General features: G+C 36.8%; 4 protein-coding genes across 7 annotated transcripts in view; 2 read left to right on the top strand and 2 right to left on the bottom strand.

Annotated features, from left to right (window-relative positions):
- Window positions 1-3: 3 nt before the first annotated feature.
- On the bottom strand, window positions 4-5,444 carry slc35a1 (solute carrier family 35 member A1). The gene is made up of 8 exons (XM_008397444.3): window positions 5,228-5,444; window positions 4,801-4,981; window positions 2,848-3,007; window positions 1,716-1,868; window positions 1,576-1,642; window positions 1,313-1,489; window positions 1,100-1,234; window positions 4-694 (listed from the first exon to the last, which is right to left on the bottom strand). The coding sequence occupies exons 1-8, from the start codon at window positions 5,235-5,237 to the stop codon at window positions 555-557; spliced, it is 1,023 nt and encodes a 340-aa protein (XP_008395666.1). The 5' UTR covers window positions 5,238-5,444; the 3' UTR covers window positions 4-554.
- A 1,202-nt stretch (window positions 5,445-6,646) lies between these two features.
- LOC103457366 (protein yippee-like 5) overlaps window positions 6,647-24,499 on the bottom strand; it is a 23,132-nt gene continuing 5,279 nt past the window's right edge. For 2 of the 4 annotated variants that reach the window (XM_081602244.1, XM_081602243.1), the window contains exons 2-6: window positions 23,600-23,711; window positions 16,250-16,331; window positions 9,496-9,619; window positions 8,598-8,746; window positions 6,647-7,400 (exon numbers count right to left, since the gene is read on the bottom strand). In XM_081602244.1, coding sequence (XP_081458370.1) covers window positions 7,179-7,400; window positions 8,598-8,746; window positions 9,496-9,619; window positions 16,250-16,331; window positions 23,600-23,694 — 672 coding nt within the window. In that variant the 5' untranslated portion in view covers window positions 23,695-23,711 and the 3' untranslated portion in view covers window positions 6,647-7,178. Of the gene's footprint in view, window positions 7,401-8,597; window positions 8,747-9,495; window positions 9,788-16,249; window positions 16,332-23,599; window positions 23,712-24,499 lie in introns of those variants that run through there. The other 2 variants (XM_081602245.1, XM_008397438.3) reach the window with 2 other exon arrangements.
- LOC145549831 (phospholipase B1, membrane-associated-like) lies at window positions 16,438-19,603 on the top strand. The gene is made up of 13 exons (XM_081602786.1): window positions 16,438-16,466; window positions 16,994-17,108; window positions 17,205-17,266; window positions 17,448-17,523; window positions 17,689-17,790; window positions 17,918-17,995; window positions 18,102-18,173; window positions 18,284-18,358; window positions 18,449-18,509; window positions 19,005-19,063; window positions 19,140-19,213; window positions 19,345-19,388; window positions 19,491-19,603. The coding sequence occupies exons 1-13, from the start codon at window positions 16,438-16,440 to the stop codon at window positions 19,601-19,603; spliced, it is 960 nt and encodes a 319-aa protein (XP_081458912.1).
- LOC103457367 (phospholipase B1, membrane-associated-like) overlaps window positions 23,498-24,499 on the top strand; it is a 13,180-nt gene continuing 12,178 nt past the window's right edge. Inside the window, exons 1-3 of the mRNA XM_081602247.1 lie at window positions 23,498-23,528; window positions 23,979-24,057; window positions 24,152-24,203. Coding sequence (XP_081458373.1) covers window positions 23,984-24,057; window positions 24,152-24,203 — 126 coding nt within the window. The 5' untranslated portion in view covers window positions 23,498-23,528; window positions 23,979-23,983. The remainder of the gene's footprint in view (window positions 23,529-23,978; window positions 24,058-24,151; window positions 24,204-24,499) is intronic.

Here is a 24,499-nt window from a genome sequence, read left to right as displayed (position 1 = left end):
CAACCATGTCTACGATTTAATAAGTTTTAAAATAACATTTAAAAACACAATGAGACATTGATACAAAAGACACTTAAGAGGTTCAATAAACATTAACATGCACTGTCCTTTCAAGTCTGATGTCTCCTGTGCACCTGCATGCTTTTATTTGAACCTCTGATAATCACGTTGAACAGTTAAAAGAATATCCTTCAGTGTGTGAAGTCTTGTTTATGTGCCTCCTGTACAGATGTACTACTTCACTAAAGATTAATTCACAGACTGCGACCCACTTCCTCAGATTACCAAAAAAAACTTTACAATCAGGAAACTACCAAGAGCCACCTACTACCCCTCTGTGTCAGCACATAAAGGAGAGATGATGTTGAAAAAGCTGTTAATTCAAAGCGTAATCATCTATCCCATGTGCATGAAGCAAATTTAACCAAACAAAGTGTGGACCCAGTTCAGTGTTGTTGTGGAAAATGTCTCTTTAGTCACCCCATGATGTCCTGCAGGTCAACAGAAAACATATGTGATTCTTCTGACGGAGTCCTTGGGTGAGAGTTTGTGACTCACACGTTGATTAGTTTCTGTTTAAGTTCAGAATCTGATGCTTTATCTGGCCGGGTCACTTTGGATGTGTCCTGCTTTGGAAGTCCATAGAGGTAAATGGAAACACACACCAGCAACGCTCCAGAAGCAAATGTGATTGCTGCAAAGGAAGAAAATAAAATGAGGTTGCAAAAACCAAAAAGGCTTTTTTTTTTTTTAATAAAACCCCCTTAATTTTTGTTTATAAGCGATGTTAACTTTCCTAATAACCAAGATTTTCCTAAAAATTACACCAGCTGGTCATAGACTTTAGGGATTTTGTCCAAAATATTCACTTTAAATACAAGATAAGTACATTACATGAGGTTGCCAGTCATTTACAAACTGAAACAGACTGCTTAAACAATAACCTGTTTGCATAAGTACTACACTGCTTAATCCTTAAACATCCTAAAGCTGAATTCATTTTCTGTGCCAAATGCTCCCATATAGTGAGGTGGCTGGAATCTGCTAACATTCTTAATTCAGTCTGCTAATAATGTGTGTGTGTGGGAAAGAAACGTACTTATCTGCAGTCCAAACAATAGGACAGATGCAACTGTTGAGAGAACAATGGCCGCTGCAGCTGAAAAGCCCTTCATGATGTTGTCCGTATACTTCACTACAACGGACGTGTAAAGACCACCAACACTGGCCAGAACTGCAACGGCACCAGAAACGGTGTCAAACAAATGTAATACTTCAGACTTAAATCATCATCAGCTTTCCAAATACTTACGTACAACCAAGCACACCCATGGTGTGTAGCCATAGAAGAAGCCTTTCTCCATGACCTTTTCTCCATCGTTGATGAACACTCCAATCAGGGTCACCACAATGCCAGAGAGGTACATCTGAATGTTTCTGACCCACAGGGATGTGTCTGAGCTCTTCAACACTTTCTCAAAGTACACACCTTGATTACAGAAACGGAAATAAAACTAACTTAACCCGTAGCTTAAAAACATCTGTCTCTTTCAAAGAATCTAGCTCTTAATTTACCTGCAAATCCAGAGCAGAGGACAGCCACGGCAATAGCCATGAACCCAATAAAGGGATTCTGCTCAATCTGGAGAAGAAAAGAAAAACTAGTAAACGCAGCCTCCCCAGAACATGCTAAACACACCTGATGGCAACCGTACCTGAACTTTGGTAGCTTCTGCAGGCTTCCACTGAACCAGCGTTACGCCACCACAAAGCATAAAAACAGAAAACCACTGCAGCCGGCTGAGAGAGCGGTTCAGCATGAGGACGGTACACAAGGCCGTGCAGGGGATCTTCAGCTGATAGGTCACCTAAACAGCAAAACACAAAACCGATCTAAAGACGGGCATTTTTTTTAGAAGCTTTAAGCATTTCATATCCTGATAACACTGGAGATATAAGGGGATTTATATCCAGAAGCCCAGAATGTTTATTAGTTTAAAAAGAAGAGTAATAATAAATTGTTGTCTCATAAAGGCAATACTATTAAAAATAAAATTAAACATTTATCAAAGATGTTCTTGCAGTCTTGTTCCAACAATCAGCTTTAATGAACAAGACTGCACAAAAAATGCTCACAGAATATAAACATTAAGCATAAATCTGGAAATTTTAGGTGTGTTGTATATAAAAACAGAGTAAATATGAAATGCAAATAATGAAATGCATATCTCACTTCATAACAGAGTAGCTGACTGCTCTCGTAGTCGTAAAGTGTTCATTGTGCTCATCAGAGAGACAGCCTGAGGAAATAAACAGTCTCTGCGATGGCTGGGTTTCTGCAAATTTTCTCTGGCACAGAACTGAAGGTAAAAGTCTAAACAGTTTATGTCCAGGATGTGTGGGGTCAGCAGAGATGTAGGATGCCCTTTTTTCTGACCCTGGACCTGTACAAGTGATGGATGATCAGACACCATCTCTGGACCCAAGATAGGATGGTTCCTAGAAACTAGAAGTCTCTTGTAGGAACTTCTGGTTCCTTACAGCATTTATTTGCTCTAATTGTTTTCATTCCTTCCTGTATCAACATGGTAAGTTTTATACCTGTGCCAGACTTTCATTTTAGTTGTGCAAGTTCTCCTGTTTGTGTCAATTCACTCAACAAAATCCATGTTCATATTCTAAAGTGTTTTTTTCTCTTCAGCAATTTGTCCCAGAACACAAGTAGTCAAAACATGTAAAAATAAAATGGACATGATTCCAGAAATTTCTGTCTCTTTCTCTTGCTCCATTTTATTTTATTTTTTTTTTACAAATTAGTTACAATTAGAAGAACAGAGCCTATCTTACCTGATAAACCGCTGCATCAAGGTTACTGAGTGCAATAAAGGCCATGTTGTTCTGAACTGCATACACTACCGAAGGCACACTCAGCTTCAGCAGTTCCTTCGGGCTGTAGATGATCTGCTCCATTATCATGTTCTTGAACCGTACGATGCTACTCGTTTCTCTGGAGACATTGAAAAGACGGGAAAATTAAGATTGTTTTTATTTTTAGCACATATATGGAGGAACAAATATGGCAACAATACATAACATAACAGGGTTTGCTACCCTATTGTAGCAAACCAGTTTGGCAGCTCTCAGTTTTTCCGTTTTGACTAAAATATTGTAAACGCAGAAGACTTTTCTGTTTTTATGATGAAAGCATGATGGCGCACAACACACTTTTTAGTAGGGAAAAGCTACCTGTTTAGAATAGTTTAATTTGCAAAAAAAAAAAGTTTAATAGACACCTATGAGAGGGTTGGAAGGAGGAAGGCCCAGGGTCTTTCTGCATGTTCTCCCTGTGCATGCGTGGGTTTTCTCTGGGCACTCCGGTTTCCTCCCACAGTCCAAAAACATGACTGTCAGATTAATTGGTCTGTCTAAATTGTCCCTAGGTGTGAGTGTGTGTGTGCATGGTTGTTTTTCCTGTGTGTCTCTGTGTTGCCCTGCGACAGACTGGTGACCTGTCCAGGGTGACCCCGCCTCTCGCCCAGAATGTTAGCTCGGCACCAGCAACCCTCCCGACCCCACTAAGGGACAAGGATGTACAAAAAATGGATGGATGGATGGATGCAGTTTCCCATCTGTGTACTTGCATACACTGCTGCTGCTCTTAACACCTTTTTTATTGCCCTTCTGGGAAGTTTTCCTGACTTTTATTTAATTTAATTATATCCATAAACTTTAGGGAGCATAGTCAGTTAAAGAGTGGAAGAACAACAGCTTATAATATAGTTGTAGGGACACCCATTATCTCTATTCTAACTGTAAACACTGATGAAGGGAAACATTTGAAGTTTGCACACCTTTCCCCCTGAAGGTCTGAGATGGGACACATTGTGCAAGACTGCACTAGTAATCCAATTATGAGAACACCGACGTAAAGGCAAATGGTTATCCATATACAGTGCAGGATATGCACTGAATACTCAGGAAGGGAAACTTACGCATGAACAACTGCATACATTCAGCTTTGTATGGAGGAGGTGTGCCTGCGTCACAGCCGAGGTGTTGAGGTCAAAGGTTCTTTTTAATTGCAGGATTTAGCTCAACTACATTGGTGTGCTTGGTGTCTTACTGTCAACTTGATAGGTCCCCATAAAAGATATATGGGTTTAGGTCAGGCAGGTTTGCTAACCAATCAAATTGTCATTCAGAGCCTAAGGACAATAATTAGGCTTTTTGCATTTTTGACAGTGAGGAGAATGCACTGAAACCACAGACAGATGTCTCTTGGAATGAGACAATCAAATCCTGGATATATTTGTGCTTGGTAGCTTTTGCAACACAGACTCCAGCTGCAAATCAGGCCCTGTTAATTTTCCTCTTCTATATAGTTGGTTTTGTCTAGCAATCCTTTCAAAGCAAAGGTTATGCTTATTACTGCTCCTTTCTCTAGCACATGTTTTTCTTCCACTTAACTTTCCAACCATATATTTGATACAGCACTCTGAACACCTGGCTTCTTGAATAATTGTCTTTAGGACAGAAAGCTGTTTTCTGTAAGCATTTCTGTAATATTTTTAATAGGTGTCAAATTTTCAGACACTAATTTTCGGTGATTTTACTAGCTGTAAGCCATAATCATCTAATTGACTGTAAGTAAATACTTAAAATATTTACATTCTCTCACCATGTGTAGAGAATCCATATAAGATACATTCATTTGCTGAAATAAACTTTTCCATTATATTCTAATTCACCGAGATGTAAATACATATATCCAGCATTGTATTAAATTAGATAAACACTTACTTTGCCAGCATCCCAAGGCTCAGTATTAATTTAATGACCTCAGTGATGCACACCGCTGTGGTAGAGAAGTACAGGTCCCCTGATGAAATGGTCCGTGTGTACCTTAATGCCACAGTGTACGTAGCTGCCACCAGCGTCATCACTGCCAGGCAGTACAGCTTGAAGAACACGCTCACGTTTTCTTCGGAGAAAAACCATCAAAATGTAGTTATTTATAGCATGTAATGTAGACATTTTCAATTTTAATACTTTATTAAGAAGAAGAACGGTGACGCGAACAATGAACTGTGTTACGTAAGCTTTAGTTACGAATATTTTTCATTTTATTCTAATTTTACTTCAGCCCCAAACGCCACGGCAGCTAGCACTAGCCTGCCATGCTAGGGTACGATAACTACAGAGGGAAAAAAGAAGGTGAATGACTTACCTACGGCCATTTTTGTACAGCTTTATGTCCACCCTAGAAGAAATGAAGTCAGTTGCCCTCCCCTTGTTGCATGCCATATATATCAGAAGAGCTATTCAGAGTTAACTGTTGAAAGCTGCCAAACCAGCAGCACAACAAAAACTCCTCACTTCCGGTTTCCTCCTACATTTCCCAGAATGCAACGGAAGCGTAAAGGTGCGTTTGCATTCTGAACCGGTCTATCCTGAGGAACATGTTGCTCAAGAATGTTTCAGTGAAATAATTCATGCTATCAAAACATTACTTACAGAAACGTTTTATTTTTAATATTAGGGATTGTTTTTCCGTCAGAGGTTACTAAAACATAAAATATAATAAAAGTCTAATGAGCAAATATTATTACATCTTCAGCTTCAATATATTGTAGTTGATCTCTTTCAAATGATTCCTGCAATGCATTGGAAAATAATAAACACTTCTCAAACTATTTCACTCTTTGTCACCTTACTGCACATTTCAGAATGTTTGTCTGGATTTTATGTGTTGGACCAACATACAGTAATACCACTGTGAGTAAGTAGGAAGCAACATGTTTTAACAAAACCAAATCTAAAGTGTGGTGTTGCATCCCTCTAAACCCATGATTCCCTGTATAATAAGAGGACAGATTTAATAAATTATTGAAGCATAAAAATATGCAGTAGGACGAACCTAAAACCAGTTGAGTCTTATCTTGATTTGTGGTTTGATTTATTGTTTGCTTTACCACAAACCAAGTTGCCAAAAGAAACATATGAAGAATGTATTTAGCAACAAGTTTTCAATACATTGGAATGTTTGTATAGTTGTAGTTTGCAAAGATAAACATAATTTTCATTTTGCATGGAAATAAATGATTATACTTGATCAGTCTGCTCTTTACTTTCTCAATTTAATTTAGTGGTTGTTTTGATTCAAATTTAGTGAAAAAAATAATTGGATGTTCAATTATTTTGTGGTTTGTTTTGGCAGACAAAATCACCTTTTAAATATCCACTCAAATACTAAAAAGCTTTATCACTATAAGAGAAAATTACATATTTGTTCAAATGACTTATTAGAATGCAGAATTTAAAGTTGAGGGTTTGGGACGTGACCTTAACTTGCATATCTTTACTTGGAAAACAGTAGCTTGGTCCCATCTCTGCCCATTAAGACATGTAATAAGAATGTTTCCATTGCTTAATTTTTTTCTAGAAAGACTAGCATGGCATCAGATATTCTTGGAAAAACTAGGATTTTATTAAGCTATTCTAAAAAAATAATAGATGAAACAATACAAATAAAGTGGGCATTAAAAAAATTTATTTAATATTTGAAAGACGGGCTTTGTATTAGATGTGCACTGAAATCCATATTTAACAAATTTTGGTTGCAGGAAACTGACAGATGCGAAGCATGTTATGTTTGTTTGCTGAAATGCATTTTATTGCAATAAGTTAAAATAACAAAAAACAGAACAGCATAAATAAAGAAATAGGCAAAAAAATCACACTGAAAAGAACTAGAAAATATGTGTCGCAAAAAAAAAATTGTTATTCACCCTTTAAACAAGGGCAACTGGAGCAAGAATGCATCAATAATCTTAACTGTTTCAGTCGTTAAACTTAAAGCCCGACTTTTGTCTGAGCTTCATACGGTAATTTAGGAGAAAATCCTCCTCATCAGGGAGTAACAGCTGACCCCGCCACCCCCACCAAACCTAAACAACACTGCAGCCTACTGGGCATGCCATGAATCTGTAGGAAATTTGACATGGGCAAAAACAGCAACACAGTTCACCCTTAACTCTTGATTTTCCCACAAACACCTGGATCAGGATTTTATTCTGGTGCAGCTCTACTCACAAAAAGATCACTGTCCATGCAAGGGTGTGTACTACTGCTGGAGGTGAAAGCCGCATGACTGTAAGCACACCGATGGGTAGAGAAACTCAAGAGGTGTCGGATGGAACGTGCTCGAAGCCTTCGCTCTCCCTCACCAACGCCCTCTCCAGGATTATTCGGCCCTCCTTGTATCGCTGACTCTCCTCGGTGGCAAACTCGTACATCCAGCCCAGCTTGCTGTTGCAGTTCTTGCAGCTGACGTCTCGCACCATGTGTCTTCCCGTCAGCATGACTCTGTCCTGCACCTCGCTGTGCTGCAGATTCACCACCTGAAGGGCAACAGTTGTGATGATTGTCACTGGACTGCGAATAAGACTTTGACTTACCGCAGCAAACTACAATGAGATTCCGAAATCATATGTCAAAGCTGTTTGTCTGAATGCTAAAATCTTGGATGTTTTTCCAGATTTCTTTTTCAAAATCGAACTTTACATTCCATCTGTAGCTTTTAAGCATCAAGTTCCACAAGGTTCTGTCCTTGGTCCCATTTTATTTGTGTCCTATCCATTTCCCTATTGCCACCCTTTAAAATGCAGCTTTTTAACCCGAGTGAATCTTTCAAGTATCGGTGATACAGAATTGATTACAATTAATTGGAGAAAATGTTGGGAAATGTTCTCCAATTAAACAAAAACCAAAAAGAGGATTTAATTTCTTCTCCAGATAGGCTTGTCTCCCAAATTGGTGGGCACCTGTTGTTGACATTCGGTGGTAATTTAGTGCTTAAATAAGTCTAAAGAGTTTTTTAAAAATCTGTTAAAAATGATCACTGAACTGAGTATCATTCAATGCCGAGATGCGGTGGTTATATTCATGCTTTTTCTACACCTCAAACAAAAATTTGTAATTCTGTCTTTTACATTTTATAAAGAAATGTTTATGGATTGCTTGGAGCTTGTATAAAAGACCTCTAATTACCTCAAATATATCACTTTAGCTATCAAGAGGTTTGAGGAAGGAAACCCAAAAAGTTTAACCCCATTTAAAAGACAGTTATCCCTGATACTAACTGAATTTTGAACTTTTGAATTCAAGTAAAATAAAATAAAAAAAATCTAAAACATGTAGTTGCTAAGTTTTCTGGCATTTATGACAGAAATGATTTGTATAGTTCTAACTGACCTAAAACAAGAGAAGTTTGGTCAGATTTATCTTCGGACAGTGAGATAAAATATTTATGCGTCTTTTTATTTGGCGTAGGTAAATATTTGGTTTCAGATGTTTGTTTTTTTTTAAATCTTTGTGTCTTTTGTTGCTTTCCTATTAAACACTGCGTAATGTTTATGTTGAAAGGCCATATTAAGGTAGGAGTTGTTCACTAGGGAAATTTAAAAATGTTCCTATAGGTAAAGTGCAGATGCAAATTAAACATACAAGTCAAACGATACTAATTATAGTCAATTTCCATTTCTGCAGTACAGCTTTTTAACAGTTTGTCAGGCAAGCACCATGATGTGCATAGGCACCTTATTAAAGAGGAAAGCTCTGCCAGTTGCCCCTGTGAAGCGCGTTGAGATGAGTTCAGCACGGTTGGTCAGAATAGTGTCACAATTGGCACAGGAGAAGAGGCGACTCCCGCCGATGTGATCCAGGAAGATGCGGCCCATTTTCTCAACTTGTGGGACAAAAGCAAAGTTAAAGTTTAGAAGAAGCAGAACAGAAGAAAGGGAAACTCACCCATTTAAATGCAATGGCAGCAAAACATCTGAATAACACCAGATGCTCGTTTAAATAGGATCAACTCCTGTACTTCAAAGACTTATGCAAATATCTGACTGACTTGAAAATTACAATGTCCTCTGCTCAAACTGCCAATAGAAACGTAATAGAATAACATACGCATGTCCAGCACCATCCACGACCATTTTAAACATATTGCTTCTTGGTTCAATAATGGCATTAGCCTTAAACTGTATCCTGCTTTGGTTAGATTTTGGACAGTTAAACACAAACATGTCTGAGAATATTTTATCACAGTTTGGTTGATGGGCAAGAGAAAATATTAAACAAATGATTTTCTGCAATGATTAATTATCAGCGTTTTTGAAACAACCTGTTGCTACCTAATCTCTAACACTCTTTTATCCTGAATTTATGTTGATCACCTGAAGGCAACATCGGGCCTGGTTTACTGCTAGCTACATCACTGTAATTCAGTTTCCTCACGACGTGTGCACATCTGTAGTTTTTGTGTGAACTAATGTCACATAATGATAAACATTAACATTAGGCAATGCCCCATTATTAGTCAGAAAACAGTCTAAAACAAGTTAAAACAATGACATCGCACATTACATGCTTCTACTTAGAGCTAATGTACATCAAAATGCCAAACAGTCAAAAGATGACCTTAAAATAGCTTACCTAGAAATTTATAAAGACAACTGAAAAGTATTTTCAAATCGAAATGTAACTCACTCTTCGCCTTTATCCTCAAGAAAACTATAACTCTTCGTCTTCGCTGCTTTGTTTTCGTGAGACCAGCGTCCTAGGCGACGAAAGTAAAGTTAGCAAATATGTCAGTCAGAGTTTCCGCTGAAGACTTTCAAAAACAAAATTTTGAGCGAATCTATTTTGTATTATAATGAATAATTGACTTTATATTTATATGGATAATAACACTTAACATAAATTCTCAAAATTTAAACGCCTGCACTGCCTGTGTTGCTTCTTTAAAACGGCTCTGTTAAAAAAAATGCGTTTATTTTGATAGTCAGACAAATAACTTTACTTTGTGCACGAGAGTTCTCATTTTGTGACGTAGAAGCATCCCAATCCCTCATTGGTCACATATAATTGCCACATGTTGCAATCTTTGTTTGGGGGAGGGCGTGGGTGATTGCGTTAAAGCCCTTCAGTTAAAGGAGTCGAGCATTTTGTGGTGTGTTCATTCTCATTCTTGCTGGGCCTTTGGCAGAAATAAGCAATATCAATCAAATATAACTGTTATAGTTCGAAAATTATTAGCTTACCATTTATATCATTCAGGAAAGAGAACATGTTTTCACAGAGATACAGGACGACATGGAGCAGCAGACGCTGAATTGACAGTCATGTAGAGGAAGTACATCAAAAAATGTATTTCACGGTGAAAACGTTAGCAGTATATTTTATGGTTTAAAAAAATAAGATGTGATAAATTCTGCTGTTATGTAAAAAGCTTGTGCTTAACCCTTTATAGTAAAATACTTGTTTTGTACTTTTTCTTTATGGTGTTGCAGTTACATAAAAAGGCATTACAACATTTAATTTCTCTCTGGAATTAATGTGGCGTTTTGGAATTGAACTGAACTGAAGATGTTCCCTAAAAACTGTTTTCTATGATTGATAAAATAATCACCTGCTTTTTTTTCCCGTATTTCAAATGTGGGAAGAAAAAAACAAAACAAAGAGGGTCACTGTAATACACCTACGATCTCTCATAGAATATAATATGTACATTACATTAGCAACCGTACCAGCACATTGCAAAAAATGTCCAGCTGATCCAAACATAGCTAGGCATTCCTTTAAACCTGTCCCAAACTCTTGTGAAACAAAGGTATCATTTATTGCACTTTTGTGACATAAATTACCTGATATGTTCGGTCCATTCTTTAATTGCATTAATTATTTTTATCACTTTATTAACCAAGATAAATATTTAGGAGCTATTGAGCAGCGCTTGGCGTGCCAGTTAGTGATAATTTCAAATCACTTTGGCATCAGTCAAACCAAGCAGCACTTTCTAATTGGCTGTAAGATCAAGACAGTCACACCTACTGTGATATCATTCAACAAACCTTACCCCCAAGCAATAGATTATCTTCTGTGATTAACAACATCTAGATAGGTGATTTGCAAGAATTAATTTTTAAGATGCACAACAACAAAGCACATTTAAGGTTCATAGCTGTGGGCTTTCCTGCTCAGCCTCCAGCAGTGAGGTGGTGGATGCAGTTTTCAAGCTTTCAATCTGAATTTTGATCAGATTTGTGAATTTTGCAGTAATCTGTACCACCCATCTGGTAGACTGTCAGTCTGATATCTGTAATCTGAGACATGGGATAACCTTTTCTTTTTACATCTCTCTTGGTTCCACCCATGTGTGCAAAGGGACTTTTCTTGTTTCTATTCATAATGTCAGCCTAAAGAGTAATTGCCTAAGTCCTGCAGGACTCATGCAAAACAGATGTTTCATGCTTTCTTCATTTTGCTGTTTATTAACAATTCTATGCTTATTTCAGAACTGTATTGTGGATGTCTTATTTCTGACATATAAAACTGAGAAACCTCTAATGAAAGTAAAATATTTTGAATAATGAACAAATAGTTAGTGAGCAATCAAATCAAGTTCTTCCATTTTTTTTTCTTTAGCCTTCATATTAAGGATTTTAGATAGTGTAACATTTTCTACAGATCTTGTAACTGAGAAAGAAAATCATGGAACAATGTTTCTCATTACATTTTGTTCTAACATATAACAAAATCTCAGAACATTTGAACATTGACCCAGATGCCAACAGTTTAATATAAAAATATGGACATATTTTTATATTAAACTGTTGGCATCTGGGTCAATATGTTTCGTTTCCTACTAGCTTATATCTAAGATTTATATTAGTCAACAGCACAATTTATATTTTTGCATCTTTTCCAGTTTTTACTCTTACTTTTATTGTGCATTATTTGCATCTGTTGCATAAAATATTTTCTGTTAAGGGCCGCTTCAGAACAGCCAAGACATCTTATCTGTGCAAAGATTAAAAATAATCAGATAAACAGCACCAAGCTTCATCAGGAGGTTCAGACTGAGCCTATGTCCTTGACATAAGATAAGGTGCCATAAAGGCGGTGGAGACTAATATCAGGATCACAAATCAGGTAAATCCATCTAACAAAAAACTAATTTCCTCTTATGTCATGTTGTCCTTCACCTTTCCAATCAAAAGGCAGATAGGGGAGTTACTTTTACAATGTTGAAGAATCACTGTTATATAATTGAACAGTTAAATTCTTGGTTGGTAAATGCTAATGTCGCAAATAATTATATTGTTAATGTATTCCAAAAATGCAACTTTGACTTGGTATTGTTAGCAAAACTGTGCCACCGTTTTTGTGTTTTTCCATTACATTTTTTATCTCACTATTTTTGGATGAGTGGCCATATGTCATTTCATTCTGTTTTGTAAAACAAATGATGAACATGAATAATGGAAACCAACTGAATCTCACCTGAAACAAGGCATGGACTAACACAATTGTGAAATATCAAATATACTCAGGGTTTGACATGATGCAACAAATTATCAGAGGATTTAGAAAAACACTTGTAATAAACAAACAATAAAAAAAACAGAAATCATGTGAGGGCTCAGAAAGTTCCAGTCCTGTTGAAAAGCCTTTATTCCTTCTCCTTTTGGTCAAAGGCCTGCTTGTAATCTTATTACACTTATTACAAAGTCACACTTTCTACCTTTTCCTTTATTTTAATCTTGGAAAAGTACCAAAAACTTGGGTTGATTGATGAAAGAAAGGTGCAGCCACAGCAATGTGATTCCCAAAGAGCTACAGGAAGGAAACAGTGTAAAATACACTAAAAGATGATGCAAGCCCCAGACCTTTTACAATTTTTCTAAATATAGTACTACCGAAATGCTGCACATCTCCATTTTCCCTCTTCCCTTGCTTTTTAAGCACATAGTAAAAAAAATGCTCTCTCTTTTTCCTTTTGTTCTACGCCTGCACAGACAAACTTTAAAAGATGTTCTACTTAAGATCAGTAATACATATGAATGTTTAATTTTCTCATGAAGGTAATGTTTATGTACCATTTTGATGTGTAACCTTCTATGTTTTTTTGATGACTAAAAGTAAATTCAACACGCTTAATTTTAAGGACAAATAACAATGGAAAACTGAGTTTCAATATAAATCGCTTTAAAAATGAATAGGCACAATTACAAACAAGGCTTTGGTAGAGAAAATCCTCACATTTCTATTATGGTTTCTGATAAGTATAGAGAAGATATCTGCAAAAATAGGCGTTCTTAAAACTACACGTTTCTGCATGGGTGCAGCTAACTTTAAATTTGTTCTGAGTTTTAAAGAATTAATTCACAATCTTTTAAACTGAAAGACTTGCACAGATTTTTAACATCTAAATTCACGAATGGCCTCCTTTTTTTTGCCTTCCAGTGAAAAGGACCTGATTCAGCCTGGCATCTTTTTACCTGGGCATTTGTTAGTAGGTATGGAAAGCATGGATTGCTCTAATTTTCCTAATCTCCGAATGAAATAACAATAATCCAAAATCAGAATCTTGAAATGCTACAAAACATGACATTGCTTTCAAGGAAGGTTTCATACAGGTAACGTCTGATCCATCATTTCAGTGGAAAACCTCACAGCCGTGTCCTTTGAACAAGTGAACAGTCCAGTCGCCTCCCCTTTATGAGGCTCACGATGTTTGACGTCTCAGGCTATAAGTGATAACAACAGTGAAAGGCAGTTAAGAGCAGAGAGAGGTGAATGCAGAGACGGAGACACAACAGCAACAACAATTGGGGAAGATGTTTCAGCAGCTGCTTCTGATCTCCCTGCTGGGTTTCACATGGGCAACAGGTCTCTATTGATTATGCTACTTCATAGTCAAATTCAGTTTAGTATTTCAGACTAAAGTATAATAAGTGATGATTAAGGTTAACTGATGGCAGTTGTTTCAGGAGCATTCAAAAATCTTACATTTGTATAATGTATTTTTTTTACATAGTATATTTTAACACATACACTTTGCATTCTGAATTGGATAGTTATCAATTATCAATAATCTGCTGTGCATTTGTGTCATTAAGGTTTTTGTTTTTTTGATCACAATCACTTATTGTCTGGATAAAGATAAAATGCTCTATGCATTACATTTTCAGCATAAAATTAAAATGTCTTATTATTTCCTTATCAGCTGGACAGCCTTGCACCAAGGTATTTCCTTCCCAGCAGCCTCCATTAACTGGTAAGTTTCCTGTACAGACTTACACCCAATTCATTTTTGTAACTCATATAAAAAGAAAAAAAATGAGAATAAGTTGTAGATTTCATAGTATTTGATTAATGAAGTCCTTCTTTAGAGGAATGTCAATTTCTGCAAACATTTTTCAATAATTGCACAACTCCCTTAAGCTTTTTCTGACTTCTGCAATTTTAAACATAAGCAAATATATCTTTATATTTTCTTCTCAAGCTGACACAGTCAGACCATCTGATGTAGCAGTGCTTTCCTATGTTGGACTTCGTGAACAAAGGTGAGAAAATACCCTGATTTTTAATACAGTAAAGTCTCTATTGAAAGATCTGAAATTCCCTCTCTGGTTCTCCTCTGCAGCACTGAGCTGTCCACAGTCTTATCAAAACTCACAGGTATGTCCCCGCTTTTATTTCTCCAGTTTTCATCATTACTGTGAAATTCACTCACCCATGATTTCCTTGTTCTTGTTTTTTCCTGCGCTTTAATGGGAACTGTAAATTCCAGCTTCTTGCTGTTCTATTTGTTACATTAGACACAAACTCTTTTGAGATTTATCAGCGCTTTTATTGCACCACTTTGCACTATCTTTACCGCACCGATATTGACATTAGCTGAGATAGTATCAAACATCCACACATTGCCCGTATTTGCTCAGGTTTGGGTGGTTGCCGGGGGTTTTGGGTGGGCTGTTGGCTGGTGCTGTCTCCAGCTATCACAGAGCAAGACGGGCTCTCTCTGGACAAGTCAACTGTGTTTGCTCTGTGCCACACACACACACACGCACACACACACACACACACACACACACACACACACACACACACACACACACACACACACACACACACACACACACACACACACACACACACACGCACACACACACACACACACACACACACACACACACACACACAATTAGGGAGACCAATTTACCTAGAATGGATGTTTTTGGATAGTGGGAGGAAGTTGGAGTACACTGAGAGAACCCATGAGGTACACTGAGGAACAAAGCTGCATGGAGCTAATTCAGCTGCCACTGATATAAAAACTTTTTAATACTGGATTATCTCTACTACTACTTCATATACGGCGTGAAACAAAACAGTGGTTCGGCATTTAATTTTCACAGACTGAGATGTCGTATATTATAACTCTGTGCTTTACGGTACATGCTGAGGTGTTGTTTAAATTCTGAATTGTTAGATTTTTTTATGTTTAACTCCTTTGTGTTCTTATTTATTAATTTTCTCCTCCTTTTCTTGAACAGAGCTGATGACTCTGTTCAATCCTGGACTAGTGACTCCCATCTCAGAAGACAAACGCATCCCTCAGTTTCTTCAACATGGGTACAAAGTTTTGTCTCGTCACATAAATAATTTGTGATTCTGAATGCTTCAAGGTATGCCTTTATTCTTATTGAAAGCCTCTTACTATTTGCAGCACGCTGGTGGACCAAGCAAATGAACTGTCCCTTTACTTACAGAGCAAAAAGGTAAAATCTCCAGTTTATTTTTACGATTTAACTTTATTTTCAATAGTTAGACATTTTCGCTACAATGCTTTCCTACCGCAGCTAAAGAAACGTGACACCTTTGGTAAAGAGGCGAACACCATTGTTTGGATAAAAATACATACTTTTTCAATTTAATCCAGTAAAGGAAAATACCGCTCTAAATACAATAAATTTAGAGCACATTGTTACAAGTGAAATCTTTAATTTATTTAAGTTTTTTATGTTCATGGTTTCTTTTTTCTTTCTTGCTGTCACTCTTATAAATTATCCAGGTTTGTGGAGTGCATGACAGATAGTTGTGCTGTCAACAGATTGTCTCATCTTATCTGTGAATCTGTTTAATTTTTTTTTTATCACTTCACAATAAAGGATTATTTTGTGATGATCTGTCTCAGGAATGCTCCAAATAATACATTGACGTTTGTGGTTGTATTTGAGACAAAATGTGAAGTGTGTGAATATTTTTGCAATACACTACATAATTTGTCATTTAAATGCCATTTATATAGTGTCATGTCTTCTAATGTCATCTAACATAGTCTAGATAGACTAATACTGAGTCTGAAAAGACAAAAAACTGATAAAAAATATCATATAACCTGACTTCCTCCAGCAGGGCGCTGATGAGAATCAAGACTGGAAGTTGGTGCTTCTCTTTGTTCAGCTGGATCGACTCTGTGCCTGTGAGCAGCAGGAGCAGGTAAACAAAGCATTTGAATAAAAGGGAAGAAGAGAAAAAAGCAACAAATCTGTCTCAGGCAATCTAGAGTTTAAACATGCATCAGAAATGTATGGAGAGTTCCAAATACCAGTCAGGTATTCACAAATACCTGACTGGCACCTCAGTTGAATCAGATTGCATCATGTTATGCATTTTTAATTCTGTTTTGCACATGACTGAGGTCTACATGGAAATAATGTCTTAATAGAGAAAATAAAGACTTTAAATACACAATGCAACTGAGTCAAAAACAGACAAACTAGTAACATAATTAGATACTGAAGAGGAAATTATAAACATGACTATCAGTTGCTTAGAGCCTAAGCTTCAAAGGCCACTAATAAAAATCACTTGTTTATTAGAGTTTAATGCGTGTTGTTTCAGAGGTTTAAAGTTACAGAGTCCAGATATTATCTCACAGTCCAACTCTCACTCCTGAACTTTCCTTTATGTGATTTAATCACAAGAAGTACAGTATGTGATGGAAAAATTTTATTCATGTGTAATTAGTTCCTGAAAAAAGAACTTCAAACTGACTAAAGGATAACAAAAATTTGCAGCTACAATTTAAAAAAAAAAGCACCACAATAGTGTCTCGTGTCCACATAGGCACATTCTGAAGTATCGGTCAAGAAATTATTCACAAAACAATCCTTGTGTCTTTGCTGCAGATCTCGTCTCTTCTCAAACAAGTGGTTGAGGAGGTAGATAATGCTGTGCAGTTGCTCCACTCTCAGGTATGTTGCAAATTAAATAGTGTCATTGATCTTTTGCAGTAATTTAAGAGACAGTGATTATATGTGTAATGTACTTTTTGCTTGTACTTGCTGCAGCTGAAAAAGACCATTGTCAGTGTGGCATTGTGGGATGGAGGACTAAACACATTCCAGACAAAGTAAGCAGCACCAAAAGAAAGAATCAGAAAGGGATAATACTGGGCTCAAAGAGAAAAGTGGAAAAATAAAATAGTCTGCTATGAGTATTTAGCCTACTATTTTTAAAAAGCTGAATTTTGAGCATGTTTTTGACTGTTCTTAATAGGTTATGTTGAGTAAATAAAGGTGTTTTGCTTACAGGAAGTGCCCATGCTCACACACATACACCAATGGAGAACTCAAGCTTCAGAGAGCCGTGCTGACTCACACCCTGCAGGTAGGTTTCTCATTCCCACCAAATAATGCTTCTTCCTTTTTAATAAGATCTACTTAGTTGTAGAGTGAGCTGTTGCATAACGTCTGGAAAATGTTTGCTAAAGACTTGTAAGAAAAAAGAAGTCGGAACAGTTTCAAACTGCTCTTTTCTAATTTTTTTTTCCAGGAGTTGCTGGATGAGCTGATGGTACAGAAACATTGGTACAGAGACAGAGATGACTTCGCTGTCACTCTTCAGGCGACCCCTCTCATCAGAGGCCTGTCATCTGTGAGTTTAAGCTGCTGATGTGATCTTTTTACATTTTGTCTTACACTTTCTCTCACAAGCAGCATCTAACATAACATATTTTTTATGTTTTACCAAACTATGAATATGTATAAATCTTTCTTTCTAGCAGACTGGAAAGCCTATTGGAGAGTTTGAAACCTCAAAGCTAACTGATGAACTGATGCTACAGTTGTGGAAAAACCTGGTGAGATCTGAAGTTGTGAAAGTGACAATGACCAACACTTATAGTCTGTCACTCTGAGAGGATGTTACATCTATGTGTGGTTTATTTATCTATTTTTCTTGTACAGCTTCAGCCCATGGTCGACCAACATATTCCAGAACATAAGAAAGACATCCTTACATTGCAATGCCCCACTGAGGTGAGTATAAATACAAAAGGTCTTAACAATCATATAAGGATTTACAAGTGACATGAGATGTTAATTCTTACTCATTTACTCACTTACTCAAACTGTTCCTCCTTCACAAGGACCGACCATTCCTGAGGACACAATTTAACACTCCTTCAAGTCACCACAGAAACGCAGACCATTTCATTCAGACTGTAAGAATAATTCACAACCAAACCAAATGGTTTGCCAAGAATTAGGGGTCTTATCTCATTCTGATTATTTTATATGTGCTTAATAATCAGCATACAGGCACAGAGTTGCCCTGTGAAGATCGCAGTCCTTCATCCTCCATTCCTACTTCAGGTAATTTTATGCATTAATATTCTTATAATTTGTTTCAAATAAAATATTTTCATAAATGGTTTTTTCTCTTATTTATCTCTTGGTTATCTTCACTTTTGAGCCATCACACATTTAACCATAGTATCCAATAAACCAAACCTTGTTTTTGTTTTTTTTCAAAATTACTTTCAATCACCAAAGATAAATTGCATAAATACCAGTGGAAACTTGCAAAAATCTGGTCAAGTAGAGGGAGGAGGGATGTTAACTGCAGCATCATTCATCGGCTAAAGTTGAATGAGGCTTCAGGGGTAAAAAGAACAAACCAACAATCCCCAGGATATCTAATAATTTAAACTAAAACTTACCCACTAAAGAATGGTTGTCAAAAAGTGGTCTATTTGTGCATTAGTGTGAGTAGACAGTAAACAGCATGTATACTGTGTGGTCTCTCTATCAGTAGGATCTAGAATAACACAATCTGACATCTCCTGACATTTTCTTTGTATTTTCTAGTCCATGAACTTCGGCCTGCAGATATCAAAGTTGTGGCGGCTGTGGGGGATTCTTTAACAGTGAGTCATTTTGTTTGTCAGACAGACATTTTGGGTCATGCGTTTTACTGAAGGACTTTCTTATTCTTTATGCCAGGCAGGGAACGGCATCGGAGCCAGTCCTAATAACATCCTGGATGTCTTACGTCAGTACCGAGGTTTATCCTGGAGGTATGTCAAGACTCTCTAATTCTATTATTTCAGCATCTTTTTTTTTCATCTCTTATCTATTTTTTTTATGCTTTTTGGTTAAATAAAGTTAAGGGCACTTTTTGAAAGCAATTTCCTATGTTTATTATCAGCATTGGTGGAGATGGAAACCTCACAACTGTTACCACTTTACCCAGTATGTATTTCTCAAGACTTCATTAGTAATCAGTCATTTTTTAGAAATATCAATTTTGAATTCAAAATGTTCATTTTTTAAATCAGCATCTGGTTTTTACAGACATTTTAAAACATTTTAACCACAATGTGAAGGGCTACTCGCTTGGTGTCGGTAATCAAGATAATCCACAAGCTTTCCTTAATCAGGCAGTACCTGGTGCATCGAGCCCGTAAGTTCTCCAGGTGTTCATTATAAGTATTTATTTTAGCAACAAGTTACCATTTTAAATTAACAGTTATTTAATCTTTAGTTGGATACCATCCTTTACCAATAAACATGATTGCATTTTGCATTTCTGTTCAAAGGGATATTCCATCACAAGTGCGTACCCTGGTAACAAAGATGAAAAATGACGTTGTAAGTCTACATTTATCTTTTGTAATTCTACAGAGCAACTAGAGCTTGAAAAGATACTTTAAGTTTTGACTTTATTTAATGTAGTGTAATAAAAATAGCAAAGTTAACTCTTTTTCTCTCTTCATGTTCTTTTTACTCCAGAATATCAACTTTGAATCAGACTGGAAGCTGATTACCATCTTTATTGGTGGAAACGACCTTTGTGCATACTGCGAAAATAGCGTGAGTGTCAAATTTGGAAGCGAGAAGACATAATTATTAAGTTATCTCTGATGGTGTGTAAAGAAACACATTTTCTCTTCATTCACAGCTCCTTCACTCAGTGGAAAATTACGTAGGGTTTCTCAAGGAAAGCTTGGACTATCTCCAAAAAGAGGTGCCACTCATTTGACAATGTGTTTCCACATCACAATGGTTGCATATCTATTAGAACTAACAAAGCTGATCTCTCTCAGGTTCCCCGAGCTCTGGTGAACCTAGTGGAGCCTCTTTACATAATTCCACTCAGAGAAATGCACATGGACGCATCACTGAATTGTCCAACATGGCTTGTAAAGTGAGTGTCTCCTTACACTCTCCTACCTTATTAATTATGGTCTGGGTCTTTTGAGACATCTAGTTATTAGCTAACCATTAAAACAATGTTACTTCTTCTTCTTTGACAGCATGTTGTGCCCTTGTGTGGTAATGCCAGAGCCTAACTCTGAAGCTCTTCAAATACTGGAAACCGTAAACAGAGGATATCAGGTAGAATAAGATGTACAAAAATGATCAGATTAAATATGTTGATCATTGTCACTGATGGTTATTATTGTTTCTTTTAACTTCCAGCATTCGCTGCATGAACTTATTGAGTCTGGCCGGTATGATACCCAGTCAGACTTCACTGTGGTCATTCAGCCTTTCCTCAGAGACATCGCTTTGCCCAGACTGCCAGTTAGTAAAGAAATTCTGTCTTTTATTTGTAAACAATGTTCTATACTTGATCACTCAGTAGCAGTGTTGTAGTCAAGACCACCTATCCCGAGACCAAGTCAAGACCAAGACCGAGGGAAGTCGAGACCGACATGACACATGACACAATAAAATGTGAAATATGATCAAAATTGCTAATCAAATTGATCTGAAAGATTCACATTTCCATAAAATCACCTAGATATTAAATACTTAGAGCTGAAATAAATTTAACCACTATTAAAAGCAGAAAAAACTCTTTGTTCTGCTTATCTAAAAAGATAATTCCCTGGGCATTTGCCCATATCATTCATGTCAGAAATCATCACTATCTGCACCATTAAACATAGCAATTGAGGCAATGCTCTGACGGTAAACAATGCTCAGCTATGAACACTGACCAAAGAGCAACAAGCAAGAAGTAACCAAGCTCAAGGCGCTCACCATGACTGTTCTCACCCTCTCTCCCACTGCATGAAGCCAGGCAATCTGCCACCATGGCACACATTACAGCTGCCACTTTGAACGAAAACAATCAATGAGGAATGCATCTGCTTTCTTGTTCTTGTGTTTTATTTATTTGCTACTTAAATAAATATCAATGTATATAATTAAATAAAATCATGATAGCTACTGCAGTGTACGCAGAGCATTACAAGAACAAAGAACGGTTTTCAGTGAGGCTCCAGTCCTATCTACTTAGTAAAGAGCCGTTCAGAAGACTCGGATCGTTCGTGAATGTCTCATCACTATATAGCAGACTTTTGGACACAGTGTTGTCCATGCACATGTTAGTCAACACCTCCACACAATAATTCTGCACTGAATTATTGCTGGCTGTGTCTCTGTACAGCTAGCTTTGCTAACATCACGTCAATGGAGCTTACCTTTCCTTGAGCTTCTTTTCTAAGTGAAAAAAGTTATAGACGTCCTCACCGTCTGTGAAAGCGAAGCACTGCTGAATTAGCTGTTGCCATCGGATTTCTTATGATTTATGCAGCGCTATTCTATTACTGATGATTAGACAGACATCTTCTGCCACTCAATGAAAACCACTGCGCATGTCTTGGAGCGCCGCGTGCGAGTGAAGGGTGGGGGGAGTAACAGAAACACGTATTTGGTAAGTCACGTTATTGCTTGGATTTTAATCGGTACGTTTTGCATTCAGTGAAAACAAAGATGTTAACAAATAAACTGGACAGTATGCTGTACGTTTAGTGATATTTTCACAGTTGCGGTCTTGACTGGTCTTGAAATAAAATTCCGAGTCCTCAGCGCCCGAGACCGAGACAAGACCGAGACCAAATGCGGTCGAGTCCGAGACAGAGACCATCAAGACCAAGATCGATCTCGAGTACTACAACACTGCCAAAGGCATCAATAATTCTGAAAAACTTTATATCCTTGACTCAGTTTTAAAAACAACCTGAAACATAAACTGAACAGAAATTCTTAAAGTATTTAGGTAGAATTATTTGAGACATGAGAAGGAAATCAATGCATTCCACATTTGATTTGATTTAATTCATCTTGCTTAGGATGGCCGTCCAGATCGCTCTTACTTCACCCCTGACTGCTTTCATCTCAGCCAGAAAGCCCAAACAATGATGGCTCGTTCTCTTTGGAACAACATGGTGAATAAACCACACATTTTTGTACTTTTGTAATGAAAATAAAAATGACATAATGTACTTTATCATGAATATCCATAAATGTTGCTCAACTGTCCTTTTTTCCCCTTATAGCTGGAACCTGTGGGAAGCAAAACCTCCAGCCAGGACTTTGATTCTGATTTTGAACTGAAATGTTCAACAAATGTATGAAAGTTAATATTTTTTTGTATAAATCTCTTGAAATTAGAAAAGTATTGGATAGTGTTTGTGAAATATAGTTTATGGTCCTGACATTTTTACAAACAGTTTTCTCTCTCTCTTCAGGATTCCCCCTTTATTCAGACATCTAAGAACAGTGATTACACGTATTCTGCACCCTCCTCCAAAACTGATCCTATTACAGTAAGTTTATTATATTTATGTTATTTTTATTAAAAATGAATGAAAGCATATATTCCAACTGAATGAAAAAGTTGTAAATGATCAACAGAGATGCAACGCAGGCCTTTGTCCTCAGCATCTCTATATTTCTTTATATCAAGTCTTTTTTGGATTTTTACTACAATATTTTTGTAATACAGTTTTCTTCTCTTAAACTGCAAATGCAAAAACATATTAATTATGTGTGTCTTTTCCTCAGAATTGGGGAAGCGATTTTTCATCTAATAACTTGGCTCCCTCTGATAGTCAACCAACTTCAGGTGAGACTGTCATCACATATCAGTCAGGATCCATTTGATTATTCTTTCTAATGATGTAATGGTTTACAGAAGGATTTCCAGAAGTACATTTTCTTTTTTAATCTAAGTGCAAATCACTGTAATTGCTTTTGAGATCAAAATGAATGTGATGGGAATAAGTTGTATATTTCCTAATATTTGATTAATAAAGTCCTTCTTTAGAGGAATGTTATCAATTTCTGCAAACATTTTTCAAGCTTTTTTTGATTTCTGCAATTTTAAACATAAGCAAATATATCTTTATATTTTCTTCTCAAGCTGACACAGTCGGACCATCTGATGTAGCAGTGCTTTCCTATGTTGGACTTCATGAACAAAGGTGAGAAAAGACTATGATTTTTAATACAGTAAAGTCTCTATTGAAAGATCTGAAATTCCCTCTCTGGTCCTCCTCTGCAGCACTGAGCTGTCCACAGTCTTATCAAAACTCACAGGTATGTTCCTTCTATCTTTACTGCACCGATATTGACATTAGCTGAGATAGTATCAAACATCCACACATTACCTGTAGTTGCTCAGGTTTGGGTGGTTGCCAGGGGGGTTGGGTGGGCTGTGGGCTGGTGCTGTCTCCACTATATGAGAGACAGCATCAGCTGTCATGACAAGATTCAGCCTTCCTGGAACAAAACAGCACAGAACTAATTCAGCTGCCACTGATATAAAAGATTTTTAAAATCTGGATTATCTCTACTACTACTTCATATACTGCCTGAAACAAAACAGTGATTTGGAATTTAATTTTCACAGACTGAGATGTCGTATATTATAACTCTGTGCTTTACCGTACATGCTGAGGTGTTGCTTACATTCTGAATTGTTAGGTTTTTTATGTTTAACTCCTTTGCGTTTTTATTTATTAATTTTCTCCTCCTTTTCTTGAACAGAGCTGATGACTCTGTTCAATCCTGGACTAGTGACTCCCATCTCAGAAGACAAACGCATCCCTCAGTTTCTTCAACATGGGTACAAAGTTTTGTCTCGTCACATAAATAATTTGTGATTCTGAATGCTTCAAGGTATGCCTTTATTCTTATTGAAAGCCTCTTACTATTTGCAGCACGCTGGTGGACCAAGCAAATGAACTGTCCCTTTACTTACAGAGCAAAAAGGTAAAAACTCCAGTTTATTTTTACGATTTAACTTTATTTTCAATCATCCAATTTAATTATTGTGTTTAGACATTTTCCCTACAATGCTTTCCTAGGAAAAGAAAGGTGACACCTGTCACTCTTGTATATTATCCAGGTTTGTGGAGTGCATTACAGATAGTTGTGCTGTCAACAGATTATTTCATCTTATCTATGAATCTGTTTTTTTTTCTTCACTTTACAATAATGGATTATTTTGTGAAGATTTGTCATAGGAACGGTCCAAATAATACACTGACGTTTGTGATTGTATTTGG

Source organism: Poecilia reticulata, chromosome 21 (assembly GCF_904066995.2).
Source record: "Poecilia reticulata chromosome 21, P_reticulata-male-v2, whole genome shotgun sequence".
NCBI classification, from domain to species: domain Eukaryota; kingdom Metazoa; phylum Chordata; class Actinopteri; order Cyprinodontiformes; family Poeciliidae; genus Poecilia; species Poecilia reticulata.
This window is presented reverse-complemented; position numbering and strand designations above follow the sequence as displayed.

Coding starts and splice junctions, on each gene's coding strand:
- slc35a1 (XM_008397444.3), bottom strand. Junction 3,008..4,800: donor AGCCTTGGGATGCTGGCAAA/GTAAGTGTTTAT, acceptor CAATGTCTCCAG/AGAAACGAGTAGCATCGTAC. Junction 1,235..1,312: donor ATGGGTGTGCTTGGTTGTAC/GTAAGTATTTGG, acceptor GTGCCGTTGCAG/TTCTGGCCAGTGTTGGTGGT.
- LOC145549831 (XM_081602786.1), top strand. CDS start 16,438: ATGTATGGAGAGTTCCAAATACCAGTCAG. Junction 17,996..18,101: donor TACAGTTGTGGAAAAACCTG/GTGAGATCTGAA, acceptor TTTCTTGTACAG/CTTCAGCCCATGGTCGACCA. Junction 19,214..19,344: donor TACCGAGGTTTATCCTGGAG/GTATGTCAAGAC, acceptor GTTTATTATCAG/CATTGGTGGAGATGGAAACC.